We start from the raw sequence: 21,439 nt of genomic DNA on the forward strand, positions 1-21,439 counted from the left end.
CAAAAGTTAGGGCTTTTATGACTATTATTAAAATTTCCCTTTAGACATGGTTAGAATGCCTGCTAATTCCTTAGAAATGAGGCTAAATCAACTTTGCACAAGGGTTATGCACGAGATTCACATATGCAGGGGGTTAGAAATACCAGGCAGTTTCTACTTGAATGAAGGTCGTGGACATAATGGTGCTGACCTTGGTAAGGGTGGGTCTCCATTTGTGAGAAGTTTGTGTAAATCAAACAGCTCATGCAGTTAATGAATGTTGCTCTGGAAATAAGACAATACGTCAGATTTATAAAAAGTTCTTGCATGTCGAGTGTCTAAGTCTCTTACACGATCCTATTACAGGAATCAGTTAACTCTATTCCTTGTTGAAACTGCTCACATACCCATAAATAGAACAAAATCTGGCTAAAGGAGAACTCTGTGCATGGTGGCTGCTATGACTTTATTGACTACATTTGAGAAGTGGACACTGGATTACTCTGGAATAATCAGTGGCCCTTTTCTCACTTGCACTCCCAAACACTCACGCTACTCAAAGAAAGTAACTCAATCACAAAGCACACACAAGGCCACAAGGGGTGAGAGTGTGGAGAGGGAAGTGTAAGAGAACTCTTTAACACTTGTATTTCTCTTCTTTCACTCTTGCTTTGAAATTTTCTGATGCATCGGTTATATATACTATACCATCTATCCTCTTAATTCCAACTACATTTATTTTCTAAACTTTTATATTTATAAAATCCCAGACATAACTTCTAGAAACCCCCCACATGCATTTGTTGCAATTTATTTAACTTATTAAACTCACAGTTTGTAATGAAATTTTAATTAAAAACGAGTTTAATTTCTAACGTCCCTCCTTAAACTTGTTTTCATTATCACTCCAAGTAAGGCTTGTAGCTTGTAGAAGGTGTCATACTTTATTGGTTTAGTGAAGATATTTGCAACATGATCATGTGATTTCACGAACTCAAGTTGAACTTCCTTTCTAGCAATACATTCTCGAATAAAATGATACCTTGTATTGATGTGCTTGCTTTGTTAGTGAAAGACTAGATTCTTTGCAAGAGTTAGTGTTGATTTATTGTTTACAAATATCTTTGTAGCTTCTTCTTGTAGCTTTTGCAACTCCTACAACAAACTTCTAAGCCAAATTGCATGACAAACACTAGAGATAGTAGCAACGTACTCAGCTTTACTTTTTAGAAGTCAATGTAAATATAGTATCACCCAAATAAAAATACAAAACCACTGGTACTCTTTTTTTTATCATCCATGTCTCTAGCTCAATCACTGTCATTATAGCCAATAAGGTGAATTCTCTTCTCTATCTTCTCCTTTGGGATGGAATTGCAATGAATCTCTTGTTGTGCGCTTGTTAGAGATTTCTCATTCTTCATGTAATTTGAATGTTCTTTGTCTTTGAAGATTTGTGGTGGAATTTTCTAGAGGCATTAAAGCTTAAATCCAATAAAACTTTGATGGAATAGAGTACTTGAAGTCTCTAGAGGCTTTGAGTTGACTCCAGCAGAACTTTGATAGTTGGAAGGATGATTTGGATGAATGTCCATCAAATTTGAATATCTAGATGTAGAAGTTCTTTAGGGCTTTGGAGCTTGATCTGATAGAGCTTCGAAACTTGAAATTATTGAAATTCTTGGAGGCTTCAGAACTCAATTTTAGTAGAACTTTAAGGCTTGGAGGGATTAATGTTCTTCGTATTCGAAGATTTTGATGTAGAAATTCTTTGTGGCATTGGAGTTGGAATTTGACGAACCTTCAACAATTGAAATTCTTGAAGTTCTTACAAGCTTTAGAGATTGATTCTAGTAGAGTTTTGAGACTTATGAATGTCATCCTACAAGATCAATGCTCTATTTATAAGAATTTTGAGAAGGTTTAATGGCATATGATTGACTCTGATTGATGACATGTTTCATAATTTAAATGGAGGGAGTTCTCAAAGAGACACATGTACATTGCCATTTGATTAGGCAAATTGTCTTAATTTGAAATAACACATGGTAGCATTTAATTAGACCACTCATGACACTTTATATGAAAATATTAACATGTGTTGGCATGTGATTGGCTTTCAGGTATACTTTGTAATTTTTATTCGATGACATTTGGAATATTTTATTGGTTTTGAATAATGATAGTGGGATCCACTAAGTAGTATGTGACACATTATAATTGACCATTTTGAACATATTATAGTGTACGTTTAACAATCGATTAAAAACTAGTTTTTTTTTATATATTAAATTATGTATTTTTTGTTGGTTTTACACTACTTTTTATTTTAATTTTATTTCAAATAATCTTATTTTTAGTTTTTTGAAAATTAAGCTAGCTTTTAATTTTTTACCTCACACTAAGTAAATAAGCTACATAAATAAGCAATTCTCAAGTATACATATGATGGTACATGGGAATTTGCAATTGATTGAAAATTTCCCAATCCACAATGATGTAATATATACACCACTTTTTATTTGTCTCAATGGAATATTCTCGTTATCTAAATGTTTAGTGTGCTGTGGCTTGCGCTCAACTGAATTATGTTTCTGATTGGAAATTGAAGCCATAAATATGTAAATGTTGGCTACTGTCAGTGTGTGATGGACTGATGTCTGATGGGTAGCTATCAAAAAAATGACCTATACCTACTTGGCTAAAGAGCTAGCTGCATTGCTCCTTTTTTCTTTTTCTTTTTTTGGTGGTAAGGGAAAGATTTTTAATTTTGTTTTAAAATTCTTTTCTAAAGTTGCGTTTGACTTTGATTAAAAATAGTTTTTTTATTTTATTTTACAAGTTTAGCTTATTATTAGTTTATTACTACTATTTATGGTCTCATTGTACTGTTTCAGCTAATTTTTTGGTTTATATACAATACTTTCAATAAAAAGTTTTCAATTTTAGTTAAATAAATTATTTTTGTATTCTAAAAAAGGTTTTACTAGCGTATGCCTAAAGTGCATATGTTGTCCAACTATTTTAGGAAACTTTTTATGAAAAAATAAAAAAGTAACTAACTGATTGACAGCTTTTTTTTAATATTTCATAAAAAATTTCCTACTGTGAATGGTTATTACATGCGCTAAGGGCATAAATTAACCGAAAGCTTTTATAAAAAACTATAATTTGATAAAGAAACAAAACGTGCAAAAAGTGAGATTGCATTGAGAAATAATTAATTAAAGCTAAGGAGGAACGTGTTGCCCCTTAACCTTTAAAACGCAGAAAGTTCATGCAGTTCTCCGAATCTAGGAGCACGATGCTCTAGGTGGATTGTGGTAATGGCGGGCAAATAGCATCTTATAAGTTATAACAATTAGTCAAACGTCTCCAAAATTTGCACAAAATATTTTATAAATTATAACCGTTAAGATGACAAGTAGTTAATAGTAATAATAAAATGAAAAAAATTTATATTTTTTCAAAATACAGAAAAATTGTGCTTATTTTTCACATATTTATGGTGAATCTTATTATAAATTTAATGAGTAGATTTTACTATGAATATGAAAAGAGAAATCATTATTTTTTTGTGTTTCGAGAGTACCTAAGAATTACTTTAATAAAATGATGCCAATGATAAATTTAGATTAGAATCATTAAAAATTTGTCAACTACTCAACTTTTATAAAAAAAAAATGTTATGAATCTATCCGGAGCAGTACTCATCTTATAATAGTTAATAAACGCTAACATAAAATCCCATAAAAAAAATTAAATAAAAAAACCCTAACGTAATAGCCATGTTTTCTGGACTCTTTCCCAAGCCAAGGCCACGTAAGACTGGCGAATGCGGTAATAGTTCTCAACAATTTCCTTATAAACTCTGTCAAAAGCTTGTAATATCACAGATGAGCATGTTTGTCACAATCGGTGGCATTTATAGCCCAAGCGCCAAGACATGGACTAACACTTGGGCTTTATGGCAATGCCGTTGCCTATAATGGGGAGCTCTCAATACACATGCAGTGCCATCTAATTAACTCACTGTGAGCAACAGACATAATTGCTCCAAAGACCATTACAGCCATTACACAATCATGTTTGGAATTACAGATCTTAAAAAGTATGATGAAATTTGAATATTAGATATCTCTGTTAAAAACATTAAAAAATAAATATCAATTAAGGTTGCGTTTGGTTGAATGTAAAATATTTTCGAAGTGTAAAATATTTTCAAGTGAAAATATTTTCCGGAAAGAAAAATATTTTTTTAGTGTTTGGTTGCATTTTGAAAATTGTATTAGAAAATATTTTCAGATGTTTGGTAACATCCTGAAAAATACAAATTTTCTACTGGTTTCTCACATTTTCTCAATCATTTTCTCAGCTTCCAAACTTTTTAAAGAAACAAAAATCAAAATAAAACTATTAAACTTTCAAACTCGGTCAAACAGAGAGGGGGAGGAAGAAAGAGTGAGAGATTGAGGGAAAGAGCGTGGTAGATCGAGAGAGGTTGAAATTGGGTCAAGGCTCTGATCTATGTTTGGCGTTGACGACGAGCTTCGGTGGTGACGAAAACGAGATGACAAGGCTCCGATCTGTGTTTGGCGGTGACTTTTCAATCCGTAAAACTTGATTTGAAGGTATGGGTTGGTTCGAACGAGGGATGGGTCGATGGAGGTGGGTCGGTGAAGACGAGGATGAGGGATGGGTCGGTGGAGGACAAGGACAAGGGATAGGTCAGCGGAGTGGCTTGCATGCGACAGCGAGGCCGTGTGTTGAGGGGTGGTTCTGGGCATCACCAGCAAGGATGGGTTTGAACAAGGACGGCGATCTGACCGGTGAGGATGTGCTTGGGTTCTTCAGGTGGAGTGTGCGTGAGCTCTCTCTCTTCGGGTGTGTATTTTCCAGAAATTCATTGAAGGTAAAATAAGAATGGAAATGGTTTTACAGGTGAGAGGGGTTATTTTACGATCAACATGTATTTGAATTTCCGTTTGACTGAATTTTCTGTAACTACCAAACACACAAAAGGCTGTAAAACCATTTCCTAAAAGTGTTTTCACCCGAAACAAACACAGTGTAAATTACAAGCCTTTTAGTTATAAATGTTATAAAGTTCAACGATTAAAAACCTTGGGAAGAGTCACACTTTGTGACAATTTAATATAATCCTATATGAGACCATCATCATTTTTAAAAACTGTGAGCAATTTTATATTAACTTGTCGTTTTTGTCACTGCTACCATTAATCACCCCACTTACTTACACATAAATACTCCCAACAAAGGCCTTAGTTACATGGTTAAAAACCAAGCGGAATGGAGCTAACTCGTTCCTGGGCTTATAAATTTTCCTTTTCATTTCCTAGAGCTTAGATGTGGCTAAGATTCTTGGCCTCCCTGCAGCTATGCTTTGGGTCCATTATCTTGCCCGTACACTTCGCACTTACTACTACTGAGTACTAATATGTGAATCTCATGAAGCAAGACATGAGCACAGAAATTTATACATGAATTAGTGGTTGAAGTGTATTAACTTTCTCACTATCTCATGCAAATAAGGTAACAGGGCTTCCTTTCAAAAAAAAGAAAGAAGGAGACGGTAACAAGACTTATAGCTGAGCAGTAGGAGAGTAGCATGGGGATGTTCGATCTCATCTACAAAGCATGGCTTCCGTGTTGGAAGTGGTAAACCAAAAGGTGCCTTTTGATGTTCCATAACAATTTGTGTCTCTTGTTTTTTCATAACTGTTTGTATCTATTGTCATTGCATAACATTTGTGTCTTTGAGTTTTCTACATTTCTAAAATTTTCTATTATGAAATGGAGAGTCATTACATTAATGACAGCTCTTGTAACTTCACCCCCTAAAATGAGGTAGCAGTGTGGTGTGAAAGTGTTCAAGAGAAAAAGTTGTAGAGAGTGCTCAAGGTAGTATCTTGATCTCTTTATTTGTGAGTTTGAATTTTGTCTAATAAAATTTTCATTTCCTTTCTTTCTTATGAATATTTTGTTAAATTTTCTGTCGAGGCTTTGTAAAGCCAACATTCCGCACGACCTCATAAACCAACTAGTAAATGAGACGAAATCTCCTCTTGATTCAATTTAGGTTTGCCCAAAGAAAACGAAAACAAGGGATGCTATAGATTAAAACACTCAAAGATCTCAAAGTTGGTGTTTTGTTGACAATTGAGCATTTGTGCTTATAAGGCCTAACAACTAGACATGCCTAGAAAATACTCATCTAGACTCTTATATGAGTTGTGACCCATGCTTGCCAACTTTTCCCACTTATTTGAGGGCTTCAGTTAGTACCAATCATGTTTGGTTTTATTTAAAGTAAAAGTATTATTTTAAGGTCATTGTCAATTTGATCATTATAATTTAGTAGCAGTAAATTTAATATACGTTATACTCAACTTGCTGTTAATTTATATGATAAGACTATTATGAATCTCATGCATAAAACTAACCTAACAAGACTATTAGAAAAATCTAGTTTTTTTCTATGATAATATCAAACAAAAGAAGAAGAAATTAGAAATTAACCTAATTTTTCTTACCTGCCATATTATAGTGGGGTTTAAAAACAGAAGTTAAATTTCAAATAACCCTTTTTTTTGTGCTCCCGAAAAAAAGAGGGAAGAATATTGAAAGTAGTATTTGGACCAAAAAAATCACTGAGGGTCTATTTGGGACCCACTTATTTTGCTGAAACTGAAAATTTTTTGTTGAAAGTACTGTAAATAAAAGTAAAAGTTAGCTAAAAGAGTACAGTGAGACCTATGAATAGTATCAAAAAGTGCAGTGGGTTCATGAATAGTAGCAAAAATAAGCTGAATAGTAAAATAAGTTGGCAACTTTAATCAATGCCAAATGCAAACTAAAAGAAACTTAGTGTGCGTTTGGGTTAGGATTAAAAATTAAAATTATTTAACTATTTAGTTCATTTTTGCTACTATTCATGAACCTTACTGCACTTTTTGGCATTATTCATGAGCCTCACTGTACTATTCGCTTATTTTGCTGGAACTGAAAAATTATTACTGAAAGTAATGTAGATAAAGGTAAAAGTTAGTTGAAATAGTACAATAAGGCCTATGAATAGTGCCAAAAAGTGCAGTAGGGTCATGAATAATAGTAAAAATAAGTTAAATAGTAAAATAAGTTGACAAAAAATAAACTAGTCAAACAAACACTTAAAAAAACATTGATGAGAGAGAGAAAGAGAGAGAAGAATCAAAAGACAAAATGAAATGATATTGAGTCGTACAGTCTTTTTTTTTTTTTTTGGTAATAAGAATCGTACCGTCAGTGCATACGTATAGTATTTAACTATTTATCTAAAAAAAAAAAAAAAAAAAAAAAAGAAGTAAAGAGTAACTACAAAATTAAAATCATGAAATGGGAAATACTAAAAAAAGCAATAAACGAGTAGTAAATACGGCAAGAATTGGAGGGGTGGGAGACATGACGCGTGAGGGTACAAACATGTCATGATTTCTCATTTCTGTCGGCATGGCAATCCTCAACATATAAATTTTTTTTGCTGAATATCCTCAACATATAAAATAATGCATAGAAATAAAACTTTTTAACGTTTCTTTGTTATATATATGAGTTAAAATATTATTTTGATCTTTAAACTATATTAAAAAGTTGTTTTTTATTTTTAAATTTAAAAAGATTTTATTTTTCATTCTTAAATTATTAAAATGTTCTTTTTGTCCTAAAATTATTAAAAATACTTCAGTTTTTGTCATTAAATTCAAAAAGTTTTTCTTTTTTTATTCTAAACTATTGAAATTTTTTTTCCTCTATTTTTGATTCTAAACTATTGAAAAATATTCTTTATAAAGTTTAGAAAATTTGCATTAATTGTGGAAAACTTTCTGTTATTTTAACATAAGAACCTACATTTTCTATTTTATTTGTTCTTTTCAAAATACCTATATCAGATTATTTATTTTACAATATTTTTAATTAAAATATCAATTATTCTTGATTTTTAATATCAATTATTCTTGATTTTTTACAATATTTTTAATTAAAATATCTATTTGTTCACTTTTCAAAATAGCATCAACTCTTTTTCTTCATCCTCGAAATACGTAAAAAAAATGCAAAATAAATAGTGATAGTGTAAATTTACATAGTTTCTGTAGTAACTATGTATTTTTACATAACGTTGCATGAACCGATATTGGTGAATTTTGGTGACGAAAAATAAATTTTTAGTAAAGTTTGAGGAATGAAAAACAAAAATTTGATAAAATTTGCGGATCAAAATAATATTTCACCTGTATATATATATATATTGAGATAAAAATTCAACTCTAATATAATCTAAGTGTATGGTTTTGAATCTCCTTTTTGAAAACTTGAATTCCAGTCTTTATCCTCTACCACACAAAAACTTGTACGTATAGATTGACTATCACACACTAAAGTGTCCATTTAGGAACAACCTATTTAATATTTTTGCTAAAAATGTGCTAATATTATAAGCTGGTGCCAAACATAGGTAATATTTAAATTAATGATTGAGTATAGTTTTTTTTTTTTTGCTAAGCAATTGAGTATAGGTTATATATATATATATATATATATGCCTAGAATGCCCCACAAATGTTCATTAGATTCCCTTTACCAATATTTCACCATATATGACCAAATTCTGAAATTGCAGACAGCCCCTTTGCTCGGCCATAAATGGAATCTTAATTTTCTTGAAACTTATGGTAATGGTCCCCCCCAAAATATAAACCTAGTTCATTCTGTCTCAGTCACTTTCTCTCTCTCTCTCTCTAAAAGCTATTGGTCTCAGTCATTCCCCCTTTCTCTCTCTTCAAACCATTGGTGGCTTCATTTCTGGTTTTGTGGGAGATGACAACAGCAGCATTAAAAACGACAATAACTTTGAAACAAAGAAAGGCAAAAGATGAAAATAGGAAATCTGGCCAATCCCTTTATCTCCCACCATCCGTTGCAATTAATTTGCGAACTCAATGAGCTTGGATGTACTATATAGCTAAGGTAGGGTTCACTGTTCTTCTTCTTCCTAAAATCTTCTTTACCGTACACATTCACAGTGCTTTTAACACTTCTTCTTACTTTTCTTCTTCGTGGGTTGGTTTTACTCTTTTAGATTCTTGGCTAAATTTGTAGTGTTATTCTACTAACAAATAACATCATTAATTAGACTTGCATTGTGAGTGCATGATGAAAGTTCAAACAGTGCAATTTGTAAGTTGAGATTGTCAAGTAGTCCTGATTAAGAAGAAAGAAACAAATTATTCTGCTCTATATAAAATATATAACAATACAATGATAACAACAATAACAATAACCAAGCCTTACTCTCAAAATTTTAAGGTCAATTATGGATTCTCAATAGACTAGTTAGCGTCAACAACATGTATTCTTTTTTATTATTCTATTCTATTTGAAGTCATACTATCTATTACTTCCTTAATTGACATATTCTTTTTTACCACTCTTATTAACGATATTTTTTTTTTGTTTTCTATATCTTTTTTCATCCACTAAACTTATATCAACTTACTTCTTCTCACTGGAGCATTAATCATTTTTCTTTGAATATGACCAAACCATCTATACTCTCTCTCATCTTTTCAACAATAGGGGCCACACTTATTTTTAATAAAATTTCCTCATTTCAAATTCTATATTTCCTTGTATTTGGACATATCCATCCTAATATTCTTATTTCAATTACACCCATTTTATAAATATATTACTTTTTAACAACCCAACATTCAATACTATATAGTATAGCTAGTGTCATAGTTGAATAAATTATTATAGCAAATGAGCAATATTACAGTTTTGAAATGTGTCCAATAGTACATAAAGAATAGAAAACTTTTAAATTATGTGTTTAGAATTTGATTGCCCTTTTTGGGAGAGACTTGTTTTGGAATTTGTTGTTGTTTGTTGTAGGTTTATTGTTTTTGTTTGGGAGAGATGTCGGTAAGCATACCAGGTCCGATGACTTTAGGAGGAAGAGATGTGGGTCCTCGGCACAGTGATGTGGAATTTAATTTGGGAGAGACAAATCTGGTTGGAATTAAAAGGAATTTTTAGTTGAATTTCAAATCAAAGGTGAATGATTCTGTTTATGGAAAAGAATTTGAACTAAGGAATTCTCACTAGATAGGAGAAGGCTTGACCATAGAGGTGAATGAGGAAGGTAAAAGGCGTGTAACATGGAATTCTTATAAAGGTGGACTGGGGACTTCTAAATGGGTCACAAGGAGTCAGAGGGAGCACGTGGTGGGTCCTCCTAGTGGGTCACGGGTGCATAAAATTCCTGTGATAGGCTCAACCTAATTTAGGGGTGTTGCAAGGATTTCTAATAAAGGAGGTTGGAGGAATTCTAAATGGGTCATTAGGAGTCAGAGGAAGTTTGTGGGGGATCCCTCCAATGGGTCACGGGGTCAAAGTTTGTGTCCCACGTTGGCCCAAACTAGTTTGGGCTCTTTTCAGTCAAATGAAGCTTGCTTCTCGAGCCCAAGTATTCATGAAATGGGCGAGCCCTCTTCTTTGACTAGCCCAACACCCCTGGCCTACTCGGTGATACCTTTAATATCTCCTTCAGACAAGCCCGAGTCATTGAGGCTCGTTAGTTGTAGCGGGTCTGATGGTATCAACTCCAATAGCCTCACGGTGGCTGGGATTGAAGCTAGGTTCAACTTAAATGGTCTCACGATGAGGCCGATGGTGGGTATTAGCAGCTGTCTTGATAGGATAAACTCTAACAGCATTGCGGTGGATGGGCTGGAGTTTGGAACAAGCTCTGACGGTCTGAAGGTGGCTCCAATGGAGATTAATAGCTTTTTCTCTACTGGGTTTAACTCTAACGGTCACGAGGTGGCTCAGATGGATTTTTATGGTACCTCTCCTGATGGGTTCAACTTCGATGACTTCACGATGGTTCTGGGCAAGACCGACATGGTAATTTCGCAACTCTCGAAGGGTATTTTTTTGGCAGATATCCTTAAGAGACTATCGGTTATGGGTTTTGTGAATTTTGGTGTCAATAGAGTGGATAATGTTGGAAGTGAGTGTAGTGTGCTATTGTTTCAAGGGGCGAACAACAAGGGCACCAGGCTGTTAGATATGGGTGAGATTAGCCAACCCAATTTAGCGTTGATGGAACCAAAGTCAGATTATGGCCTAACTGTTTTGGGTGAGGAGGAGAGTTTGGCAAATTGTAATCTGCTGTTGACTATTATCCCTCCGGGGATGGCTTTGTCAATGGAAGTGCATAACAATTCTGAGGTGTTAAATATTGGTGGCATGCTGGATGTCTCTAAATGGGTGAAGAACAGAATCCCAGGTTTTAGTAGAGTGATTGGGCTTTCTGTTAATCATCATGAAAAGTTGTGTATTGCTTATCTTCAAAGGCTAGAAAGGAGATGGTGGTCATTAACCAGCAGCGGAAGAAAGCAGATGCTAACTAAAAAGTAGCATCCTCCATGGGTAAAGGGAAAAGAGAGTTAAGGGATTTAATCACAATGGTTAACTATAATGGGAGATAGTGTGTTGGAAGTGTGGTAGTGACGTTGCGAGGCCATAAAAGTCTTTATGAAGCTGAAAATGGTTTCATGGAATGTTAGAGGTTTGAATGACTCCCAGAAACGTCTGGTAGTGAGAAACTTGTTATGGGAGTGGCAGTGTGATGTTGTATGCCTGCAAGAAACAAAGTTTGCCAGTATAGATAGACAGCTGGTTTGCAGCATTTGGGGCTGTCTGTATGTGGATTGGGTGGCTCTAGATGCTAATCAGACGGCTGGTGGGGTCTTGATTATGTGGGATAAGAGGGTTTTAGAATAGTTGGAGGTTTTGCTGGGCTTGTTTTCAGTGTCGGTTTAGTAGAAAGGTGTGAAGGACAGTTTTATTTGGGCATGCTCAGGGGTGTATGGCTTGAACAATAATAATTTGAGGGGTGATTTGTGGGATGAGTTGGTTGCTATTCAGCATTATTGGAATGTTTCATGGTGTTGTTTTGGGGATTTTAACGTTGATCGTTTTCCTAGTGAACGAAGTGGTGGGTCTAGGCTTACTCCGACTATGGAAAAGTTTTCTGAATTTATTGAAGATTTAAACTTGATAGATTTGTTGTTGGAGGAAGGGAGTTTTACATGGTCTAGTGGTACTGAACAGTCATCCATGTCTAGGATCGATAGGGTTCTAGTGTCATAGGATTGGGAGCAATACTTTCTAGATGTGATCCAATGGATTCTACCATGAGCTATTTCAGATCATTTCCCAATTCTTTTGGATGCAGGGGGTATGGCGAAGGGGAAAAGCCCCTTCCGGTTTGAGAATATGTGGCTGAAATCGGATGGGTTTATGGATAGTGTAGATTTATGGTGGTATCGCCATTCTTTTTCGGGTACTCCTAGTTATGTGTTTACTAAAAAATTGAAAGTTTTGAAAGAAAATATTATTCAGTGGAATCGCCAAGAGTTTGGCAATGTTGGGCGCAGGAAGAAAGAATTATTGGGGGCTTTAGAGTTACCAGTAGCTAAGGAAGGGGTTCTTGGACTCACTGAGACGGAGAGAAATGAGAAGTTTGAAGTGAGATCACAAGTAGAGCATCTTCTTTCTCTAAAGGAGATTTCATTGAGACAAAAATCAAGGATGCTATGCATTAAGGAGGGAGATAATAATACGAAGTTCTTCCACAAGATGGACAATTATCATAGAAGGTATAACCATCTAAGTGTCTTAGAAGTGGATGGGGTGATTTATGAGGATGAAGCGGAAGTTGCTGCTCAAGTAGTTCAATTTTATAAATCCCTTTATCAAGAGTTTGAGGAGTGAAGAAATTTTGTGGAAGGATTGGAGTTTGATCAAATAGGGGAGGTGGAGAGGGCTGGTTAGAGAGGAGTTTTGAGAAGGATGAGATTCTATTAGTGGTCAGAGATATGGAAGGGGATAAAGCTCCAAGTCCAGATGGCTTTTCTATGGTCTTTTTCCATCATTGATGGAGAGTTGTAGAAAGAGATGTTTTAGCGGTCTTTGAAGAGTTCTATCAACACTGTAAGTTTGAAAATTTTCTTAATGCTACCTTTATAACTTTGATTCCTAAGAAGAATAATGCCTCCAACATTCGTGATTTCAGACCTATCACTTTGGTGGGGAGTTTATATAAAATCTTGGCCAAGGTTCTGGCAAATAGATTGAAAGTGGTATTAGATCAACTGATATTTGAATCTCAGAATAGTTTCGTGGGAGGTAGGCAGATCCTCGATTCAGTTCTTATTGCCAATGAGTGTGTTGATAGCAGAACGAAGAGTAAGATTGCGGGGGTGATTTGTAAATTAGATATTGAGAAATTTTATGACAATGTGAATTGGGAGGCACTTTTGAAGTTGTTTAAGAAAATGGGCTTTGGGGAGAAATGGCGTAGCTAGATTCGAACCTATATCTCTACAGTGCAGTTTTCTGTGTTGGTCAATAGGTTCCCAACTGACTTCTTTGGTAGCTCTAGAGGTTTGAGACAAGAGATCCATTGTCTCCCTTACTATTTTAAGTTATGATGGAGGTGTTTAGTAGGATGGTGAAGAGTATGGAGTGGGCAGGTTTACTTAGTGGCTTTAGGGCGGATGGTAGGAGGGGTAGAGGGGAATGTGTTTTACATCTGCTATTTGCGGATGATACTATCTTGTTTTGTGATGCAGAGGTGGAGCAAGTCCTTCTTGTTCAACTATTGTTGCTTTGTTTTCAGGCTGTGACTGGCCTGAAGGTTAACGCAGCTAAAAGCGAAATGGTGCCTATAAGGAAGGTAAATAAAGTGCATGCTTTGGCAGAGATTTTGGGTTGTAGAGTTGGGGCCTTGCCAATGACTTATCTTGGTATGCCGTTGGGGGCGTCCCATAAGTCCCTTTATTTGGAATCCTATTCTGGAAAAAATTGAATGGAAGCTAGCAGGATGGAAGAAATTGTATTTATCGAAAGGTGGTAGGCTGACATTGCTTAAAAGCACATTATCTAGCCTCCCCACTTATTTTTTTTATCTCTTTTCACCATCCCTACACATGTGGCAAACAAAATTAAGAAGTTGCAAAGGGACTTCCTGTGGGGAGACCCTAAGACACATTTACTGGTTTGGGATAAGGTGTGCATGTCTATGGCTAAAGGAGGCTTGGGTATTAGGAAATTGACCATTTTCAATAAAGCATTACTAGAAAAGTGGCTTTGGCATTTTGGGGTTGAGGAGAATAGGTTTTGGGTATTAGGAAATTGTTTATTCCCTCAATGTTTGTAAAACTTCATCACAAAACTTGTGGAATGAGAGTCAGTTCTTATCATCATGGTTAAGACACTTAATGGCTTGGATGTTGTGTATTGAGAGACTTCTTAAAATTTCTGTGGCATCCCTCTGCTTCTTTAGGTAATTATTCATAACTTTTGTTTAAATTGTCCTTTCTGGTTTTCAATTCATCAAATCACCTTATTATGTCTTCTCTCTCTCTTAGTTCCAATTTTTTTCATTTTTTTCTCACCTCGCAGATATAGCTATTTTGAGAAATTGATGTTGATTAAGCCAATAGTCCTTTCTGAAAGCTCAATTAGTGTGAAACACTAATACTTGTTTAGACCCCCAATTTTAAAAATTACAGTTTAATTGTTTTTACTCTAACTTATCTAAGTGCGGAACAAGAGTAAATGAAACGCAATAAACCGGAATTACTCTAGTGCATAAACACAAACAATAAACAATAAAGGTAAAGCATAAGAGTAAAGAAAGAGAGATGCAAACAAAAGATAACACCAAGATGTGTTATCAAAGAAGAAATCGAAAAACTCAATGAAAAACTCAACGAAAAACCTCTCCACGACCCTCCAAGTCGAAATTGATCCACTAGTAAATAAGTTGGAGTACACGAATAACAAAAGACCCTCCAAACCTAGTCTACCCAATGTACTTGAGCCTTTCAAGCTCCTGTTACTAACGGACTTCTCGAAGTCTTGTCTTCACTAGCTTTCTGGATCCCGCAATACCGCCCGATTGCATCTGCCAAGCCTCACTGGCTTCTTTTGGCAAATCCCAAAGGCTTCCCAAGCTCCAAAACACTCTCTACATTCTGAATATATGTGGGTTGTGTTTGGGTACAGATCTCCTCTCAAGGTATGACAATGGGAGAGGGAAAGGAGAAGAGACCACAAGGATTTCTCACTAAAGGATGAGTAGTTCTCTCTCTCTAAAAGGTGGGTGTGTTGTAGAAACCTCTCTAGGGTTTTATCTCAATAGCCTTCTTTATTTTTGTGGGTAATGAGGGCATATAGAGTATGGATGAAGGGTAAGAAAGTCACACTTAAAATTCTCTAGGTAGAGAGTTTCGTGAGTATCTTGCGAGATGGCCTATCTTGTAAAGTACTCGCGAAATGCAGCCTAGCACTTGACTCTTCAACTTCCAGTATGTGCTTCTCTCATGACCTTTTCGTGGAAACCTTTACTTGCAAACTTCTTGTAAGCTAGTCGCGAAATTTCACTGATCTTCATTGCATGTTTGATTTTTCACCAACTTAATACTTAACCCAAAACAATTAAATCCCACAAAATACAAGAAAATAAATTAATGCAATTACAACCCTTTTTGTCATGGAATAAAGCCAACATAAAATATAATTGTAAATCACAACTGTACACTTTCTATTAGATCAATAAGGCACTAATGATCATTGTAAGTGTGACTTGGTGGATCCGGGTTTGGAGCCAAGATTCATGAGAGGGTTCTTTTGGAATTGGGAGTTAAGGATGTATGGTAGACAGTGTGTTGGTGTGGTATCACCACCATGGTGGAATGGAACTTTAAGAGGATGTGTCATTTTGGTTGATCTTCATCATTGCAAAATTAATGGATTGACCTGCCAACTAAGGAACTCAAAGCTTGAGTGGAGCTAGAGTCTGTAACCTAACACCATCAGGAGTTTCAATATGCAAGTGTGTGTGTGCAAAAGGAAGAAAGTTGCTTAAGGAGGGCCTTATTAATTAGATTATGACCATAGAATAATAGAGTCTCACTCTCTATCTTCAACAAAGTTGTCACTATGAGTGGCCGCAATGTTGCAAATGATTGCAACTTGGTATGGAGCACCTTAGATATGGGTTGGGAGTATGCCACCAAGCAAGTGGATCATGCAAAGAAAATGGTAGTTGCCAAAGAAAATGGTAGTCGCCACCTAGTTTAAGTCCAAGAACCAATCATGACCCCTATATAGACTCCCAATGAATCAAGCATTGAGTTTGAAATTTGAGAATGGGCTTAAGAATGTGCCAGGCACCTAAGCTTGACCATCGAGGTAGTTGAGCTCCACTTACATATTCAATGACTTCATTTTAAGAAGGACCCCTCTAATGGACCTATCCTAATCATACAACAACTCTCTCTCTCTCTCTCTCTCTCTCTCTCACACACACACACACACACACACACATATCAATTAGAATTTTGAAAACCAAGCAAGCATGTTCTTCAACTAATCCTAATGACATCTCTATTCAATTCAATCTTCCCAACGTGTTTCTAATTAATCATGTTGGGTTATAGATTGATCCTGGTTAATTAATTCAATTACCCAGGTTGATTAATTATGTCAAATTACATGCAAATCGTGAAGGCATGAACAAATCACCAAATAATCTAGAATATAGTGGAAATTAAATTGACACGGTGATTTGTTGACTAATGGGGAAATCTCTCACAAGACAAAAACTCCATGGGGTGATTTTCAAGCCACCACTCCCAAGAATCACTAATGAAAATCAAGAAATTACAAATACAAGGAATCTTACCCCAAACCTGGTCTATCCCAAAATACTAACTTACAGTTGAATCATTACGCCAATCCTCAATTGGTCTTGATTTTGTAGAGACTTCTTCTCTTTGCACGAATCTCAGTACATGACTAACTATTTTGCACGGATCCTAATATGTGACTAACTTCATAGCAACCCTTTTGAATGTTGCAGTTGATTTGCAGCAACTTCACATAAAAACACCAATAAGATCTTCAATTATATGACCTCTCATCTCAGTCATCTCAAGACTCCAATTTGGAAAGGTTCAGAACCCCGCTTACCTCACACATCTACTCAAACATCTTTGACAAGTCAACTCCTATAGTGGAACGAGTGGTTGATTTTGACACCTTAGGAACCACATTTATCCCTCGAATCTTTGAGCCACGAGATTGGGCAAACTTATTTGGGAATTTTTTCGATCCAATGGATGAACTGGTTAAGGAATGCTACTCTAATGCGAGTGATCTTGGAGTTTAACTAATTTTTTGGGTCAGAGGAAAAGAGTTTGGCATTTCCCCAAATTCCATCGCCGATATTCTCTGCATCACTAGACCTCAGAATGTGGATCTAACTCCGTACGATGATCGAACTCCAGAGATTCAAGACATTCTACAAGTTCTAGGATCTGATCATGAAGTATCCAACACAAGCACATCCATCAGCACTGCAAAGTTTGCACCAGAGCTGACCACACTAAAGTTGATCATGTTCTCTAATCTCTACCCACTGTCCAATACTACCTTCATAAATCTTGGGAGAGCTCAATTCCTTTGTGATCTTATTACAGGAGCCCCCATTGATATCTATGCTCACATCTTTCAAACCATGAGGAAGACCGCGGTTCGAACTGCAGCTCGAGGATGTATTCCATTTTGCAGTCTCATCATGAAGTTCATTCTTCGTGAAGGCATTGCTCCTCCCTCAGATGGAAAAATGTTGACCCGTCAGCGTCCAATTTCCATGTACACTCTACAAGCCAGCAGAAGTCATTCCTCTAAATCACCAAAGAGTGCACACATTTCTTCGGTTACTCCATTTGCTCCTGAGTCAGAGACATCTGTACATATCACACCTACTTCGCGTGTCATCCCTGAAGTTCCACAAGCTAGCATTCCGCAACACAGACTGATCCTCAAATTGATAGAGTGGGTAGTTTGCTTGCAAATATTCAGAAACGCATTGATGAGATGGTGACACTTCTCTACTCCACCAACAACCATGTTCAAATGCGACTCGAGACCATGGAGAATCAGCTAGAATCTATTCAACAAAAGTTAGATGACAGCCTTTAACTATTCATGCCAAAAAGGGGGAGAGCATTCAGTAAGGGGGAGAAAACTCAAAGGGAAGTGTGCATAGTAATAGGGGGAGTACACACATACTTTTGTTTTAAGACTTATCCTTTAAAATTATAGGTTTATGTTTTTGGATATTTAGTGTTTCTATGGGTTTGATACACTGTGGTTTTGGTGTATTTTTGTTTCTAACTCATAACTTAAACTTGGTTTACTCTTTATATATATTGTTGATGTTATTCAGTATATTTTGTGTTTTGTACCCATGTTGCTTATGTAAGCTTTTAGAGTTATGTTTTATGCATATTTGTAGGCTTTATGGTTTGTACCATGCTTTATGCAGCCTTTTATGCTTTGTTCAAATCAGTACTTCTATCTAAATGTCTTGCATTTTCTTTTAAGTACTGTCACTTTTGTGCCATTGTAGGATTGTTCCTAGATGCATATACTTAGTGTATTATGCATTGGTTGAGTGTTGGACATACAAGTAACTTGCATTGTTCTTGTTAACCTGTATATTCAAGTGTTCATTCCAAGTATGAATGAGCACTGTGATCACTACCTTGTAGTGGTTACATGTTTGATCAAGCCATGAGTTGGTTCTTCTCTTCATCTTTGCTGATCACTTTAAGCCTGTTTCATATGCATTTCATACTTTTCTGCATACAATGATCATGGTGTATTGTTGTGTTTCAGGAATTTCATGTTCTTATAATTCAAGTGCTTCACAGTTTCTAGAGTTAGGTGTGAGTGAGTTTTGCTCAACTGTTCCCAACTCACATGTTAAATCTAGAGTTTGTTTTAGGGTTTTGTCACGGAATAGCCAAAGGGGGAGATTGTAAGGTTGAATTTAATAAACCATCTTATTGGCTTTATTTCGTGCCAAATTTGCTTGTATTTTAGCTTTTAGTAACCTTGTATTTAGGTGGGTTTTGTTGTAAGGGTAGTGAGTGAGATAGAGTGTTGATTGCTCAAGAGTGTGCAAGAAAACAGAGACTCGCGGCTTGATCTCGCGGGTGACTCGTTGCTGCAAGCCGCCAGATGCAGCACACGTGCCAAGCATGCCAGAAGGTGAACAGTCATGCTAGCTGGAGCACTATAGGACAAAATAGGACAACTGACCATACGGTTATCTCGCGACTGGATCTCGCGACTCAGTCAAGTCGCGAGGCCAAGCCGTGAGCCAGCCCTATTTTGAAAAAACCTGACGTTTCACATTCCTCTCTCACCCTAGTATATATACCCCTTATACTCACAAAAGAATGAGAGCTTCCAGAGAGAATTTTGAAAGAAAAATCCTAGAGTAAAACAAGATTGATTCACCTACAATCTATACATTAGAGTCTTTTCAAATTCATCAACTCTCTTCCTCTCCATTGTCAAACCCTTGAGAGACATTTTACCAAAACCTTGTTCTCACCATATTCTTTACTGTGAGAGGGCTGTTTGGTGTTCTGGGAAGCAGTTAGGAATGAACCAATCTACATTGGTTGATGCTATGGTCAAGTAGTGGAATCCGGGAAGCTAGAAAAGAAAAAGGTTCGGCGCAATCTCGTTGGAGCAAGAAGTTTGGAGGGCATAGGTGCACTGGGTAGATTAGGCTTGGAGGGTCTATTGCTGTCCATGTATCCCAACTACATTTTCTAGTGGATTGTTTACCGCTTGGAGGGCGGCGGAGAGGTTTTACGCCGAGGGTTTCGGTTTTCTCTTCGATAACACATCGTGTGTTGTCTTTGTGTTTGCATCTTCCTTCCCTTTTATCTTTACCTTTTATTATCTACTGTGGGTTGTGATTTTAATTTGGCTCAGATAGTTTTTCCAATTCTTCATTATAGCTTTTGTTCATTTTCCGCATACTAGTTCTTTGACATAAATCTTGAATTGATTAATTTATAAATTGGGGGTCTAAACGTTCAAGAGTGTTTTTACACTATTTGAACTTTTAAAATGATTTATATCTTTGTTTTATAATACAAATAAAATCTATAATTGACCTTAATTATTACAGTACTTTTTTTCCACGGCAAGCACATACCATGCACGTGCTACCCTAACTAGTATAAAGAAGAAGGATGAAATGAAATTGAAAGATTTATTTATTTTTGATAATTTAATAGTTATATAATAAGGGAAGGAAAATTTGAACTCTTGATTTCTTGGAGATGCTCTCAATTGGCTTAGACCATCCCAAATTGGCAAACCCTCCATATTTTCAAAACCCTAAATTATGTCTTGAAAGATTAGAAAATTTAATTTGGGAGGAAATCTTATCTTGAGCGATAAGATATTGATTAATTTTAGCAGAAATCGATCTTCAATCTTCTCCCCTTTGAAATCCTTTAAAAAGTCTCCCTCTAGAATCCTCTACGATAGTACATGTAGGCTGAGGGACTAAACCTTAATGGCTGCGGGTTATACTTTCTACAATAATTTATGTTTTCTCTGAGCTCCACATTAATGCATATGTCCACAAGGACCATGCTTGATTTACCAACTGTGAATTTCTAATTCTTTTGTTTTTTTCATTGGCCAAAAAGGAATTTATACTTTTCATCTGACATCGAGGTTGGGAAAAGATTCATTCTTGAAACATACTTAAATTTTTTTTTTTTTTTGAGAAGATCATTTTAAAGAATTTGTTACTTGGATTTCACTTTAATTCTGCTATAATATGGTGGAAAGGGGTGTTTATCATGGGACAAATTCATATGTAATTTAATATAAGTTGTTCTATTTTTTATTTTTACAAGATAGGTAGATAATGAAAGATGGGGAGGTGGAGATCAAATTACAAACATGAACATCACAAAGAATATCACTCGGATTGAATTATTATAATTAAATCCCATGATTTTTAATATATTTATTGTGATTTATCGTTTGTAAATTTTAGCACCTAATTAAAAGAAGAAGAAGAAAAATCAGTTATGGATTAAAGAGTGTTAAGGACTCTTTTTTTGGCCCATATGGCATTACTTTATTGGCAACCCATGCCACATTAATATATTATTGATTTTTTGGGTAAATCTCTTTAAAACCCAAAATAAGCTCATATCTCATTCAACTACATGAATTGGGCTCACATGGCCCATGAGATCCTTACTTCAAGAGGTGGATTCATGATCCAATTTCCTTTTTATCAATTGGGATCATAACCTATGATATCATCAACATCAACATATGGATTTGTCTTAAGCAATGAATCAAAACTCATGGCCTATATTACCTCTCTTACACTCATGGCAAGCGGCTTCTTCAACAGGAACCCATATTTACACAAAATGACAACAAAACCCAAGGTACGTTATATCATCTTTGGCTTATGATCCAAGCT

General features: G+C 35.6%; 1 protein-coding gene across 1 annotated transcript; it reads left to right on the plus strand.

The window, feature by feature from the left end:
- The first annotated feature begins 11,592 nt into the window (after positions 1-11,592).
- LOC115966609 lies at positions 11,593-13,415 on the plus strand. The gene is made up of 4 exons (XM_031085813.1): positions 11,593-11,788; positions 11,909-12,148; positions 12,284-12,777; positions 13,221-13,415. The coding sequence occupies exons 1-4, from the start codon at positions 11,593-11,595 to the stop codon at positions 13,413-13,415; spliced, it is 1,125 nt and encodes a 374-aa protein (XP_030941673.1).
- The last annotated feature ends 8,024 nt before the right edge of the window (positions 13,416-21,439 follow it).

This window comes from Quercus lobata, chromosome 11 (assembly GCF_001633185.2).
Source record: "Quercus lobata isolate SW786 chromosome 11, ValleyOak3.0 Primary Assembly, whole genome shotgun sequence".
Taxonomy (NCBI): domain Eukaryota; kingdom Viridiplantae; phylum Streptophyta; class Magnoliopsida; order Fagales; family Fagaceae; genus Quercus; species Quercus lobata.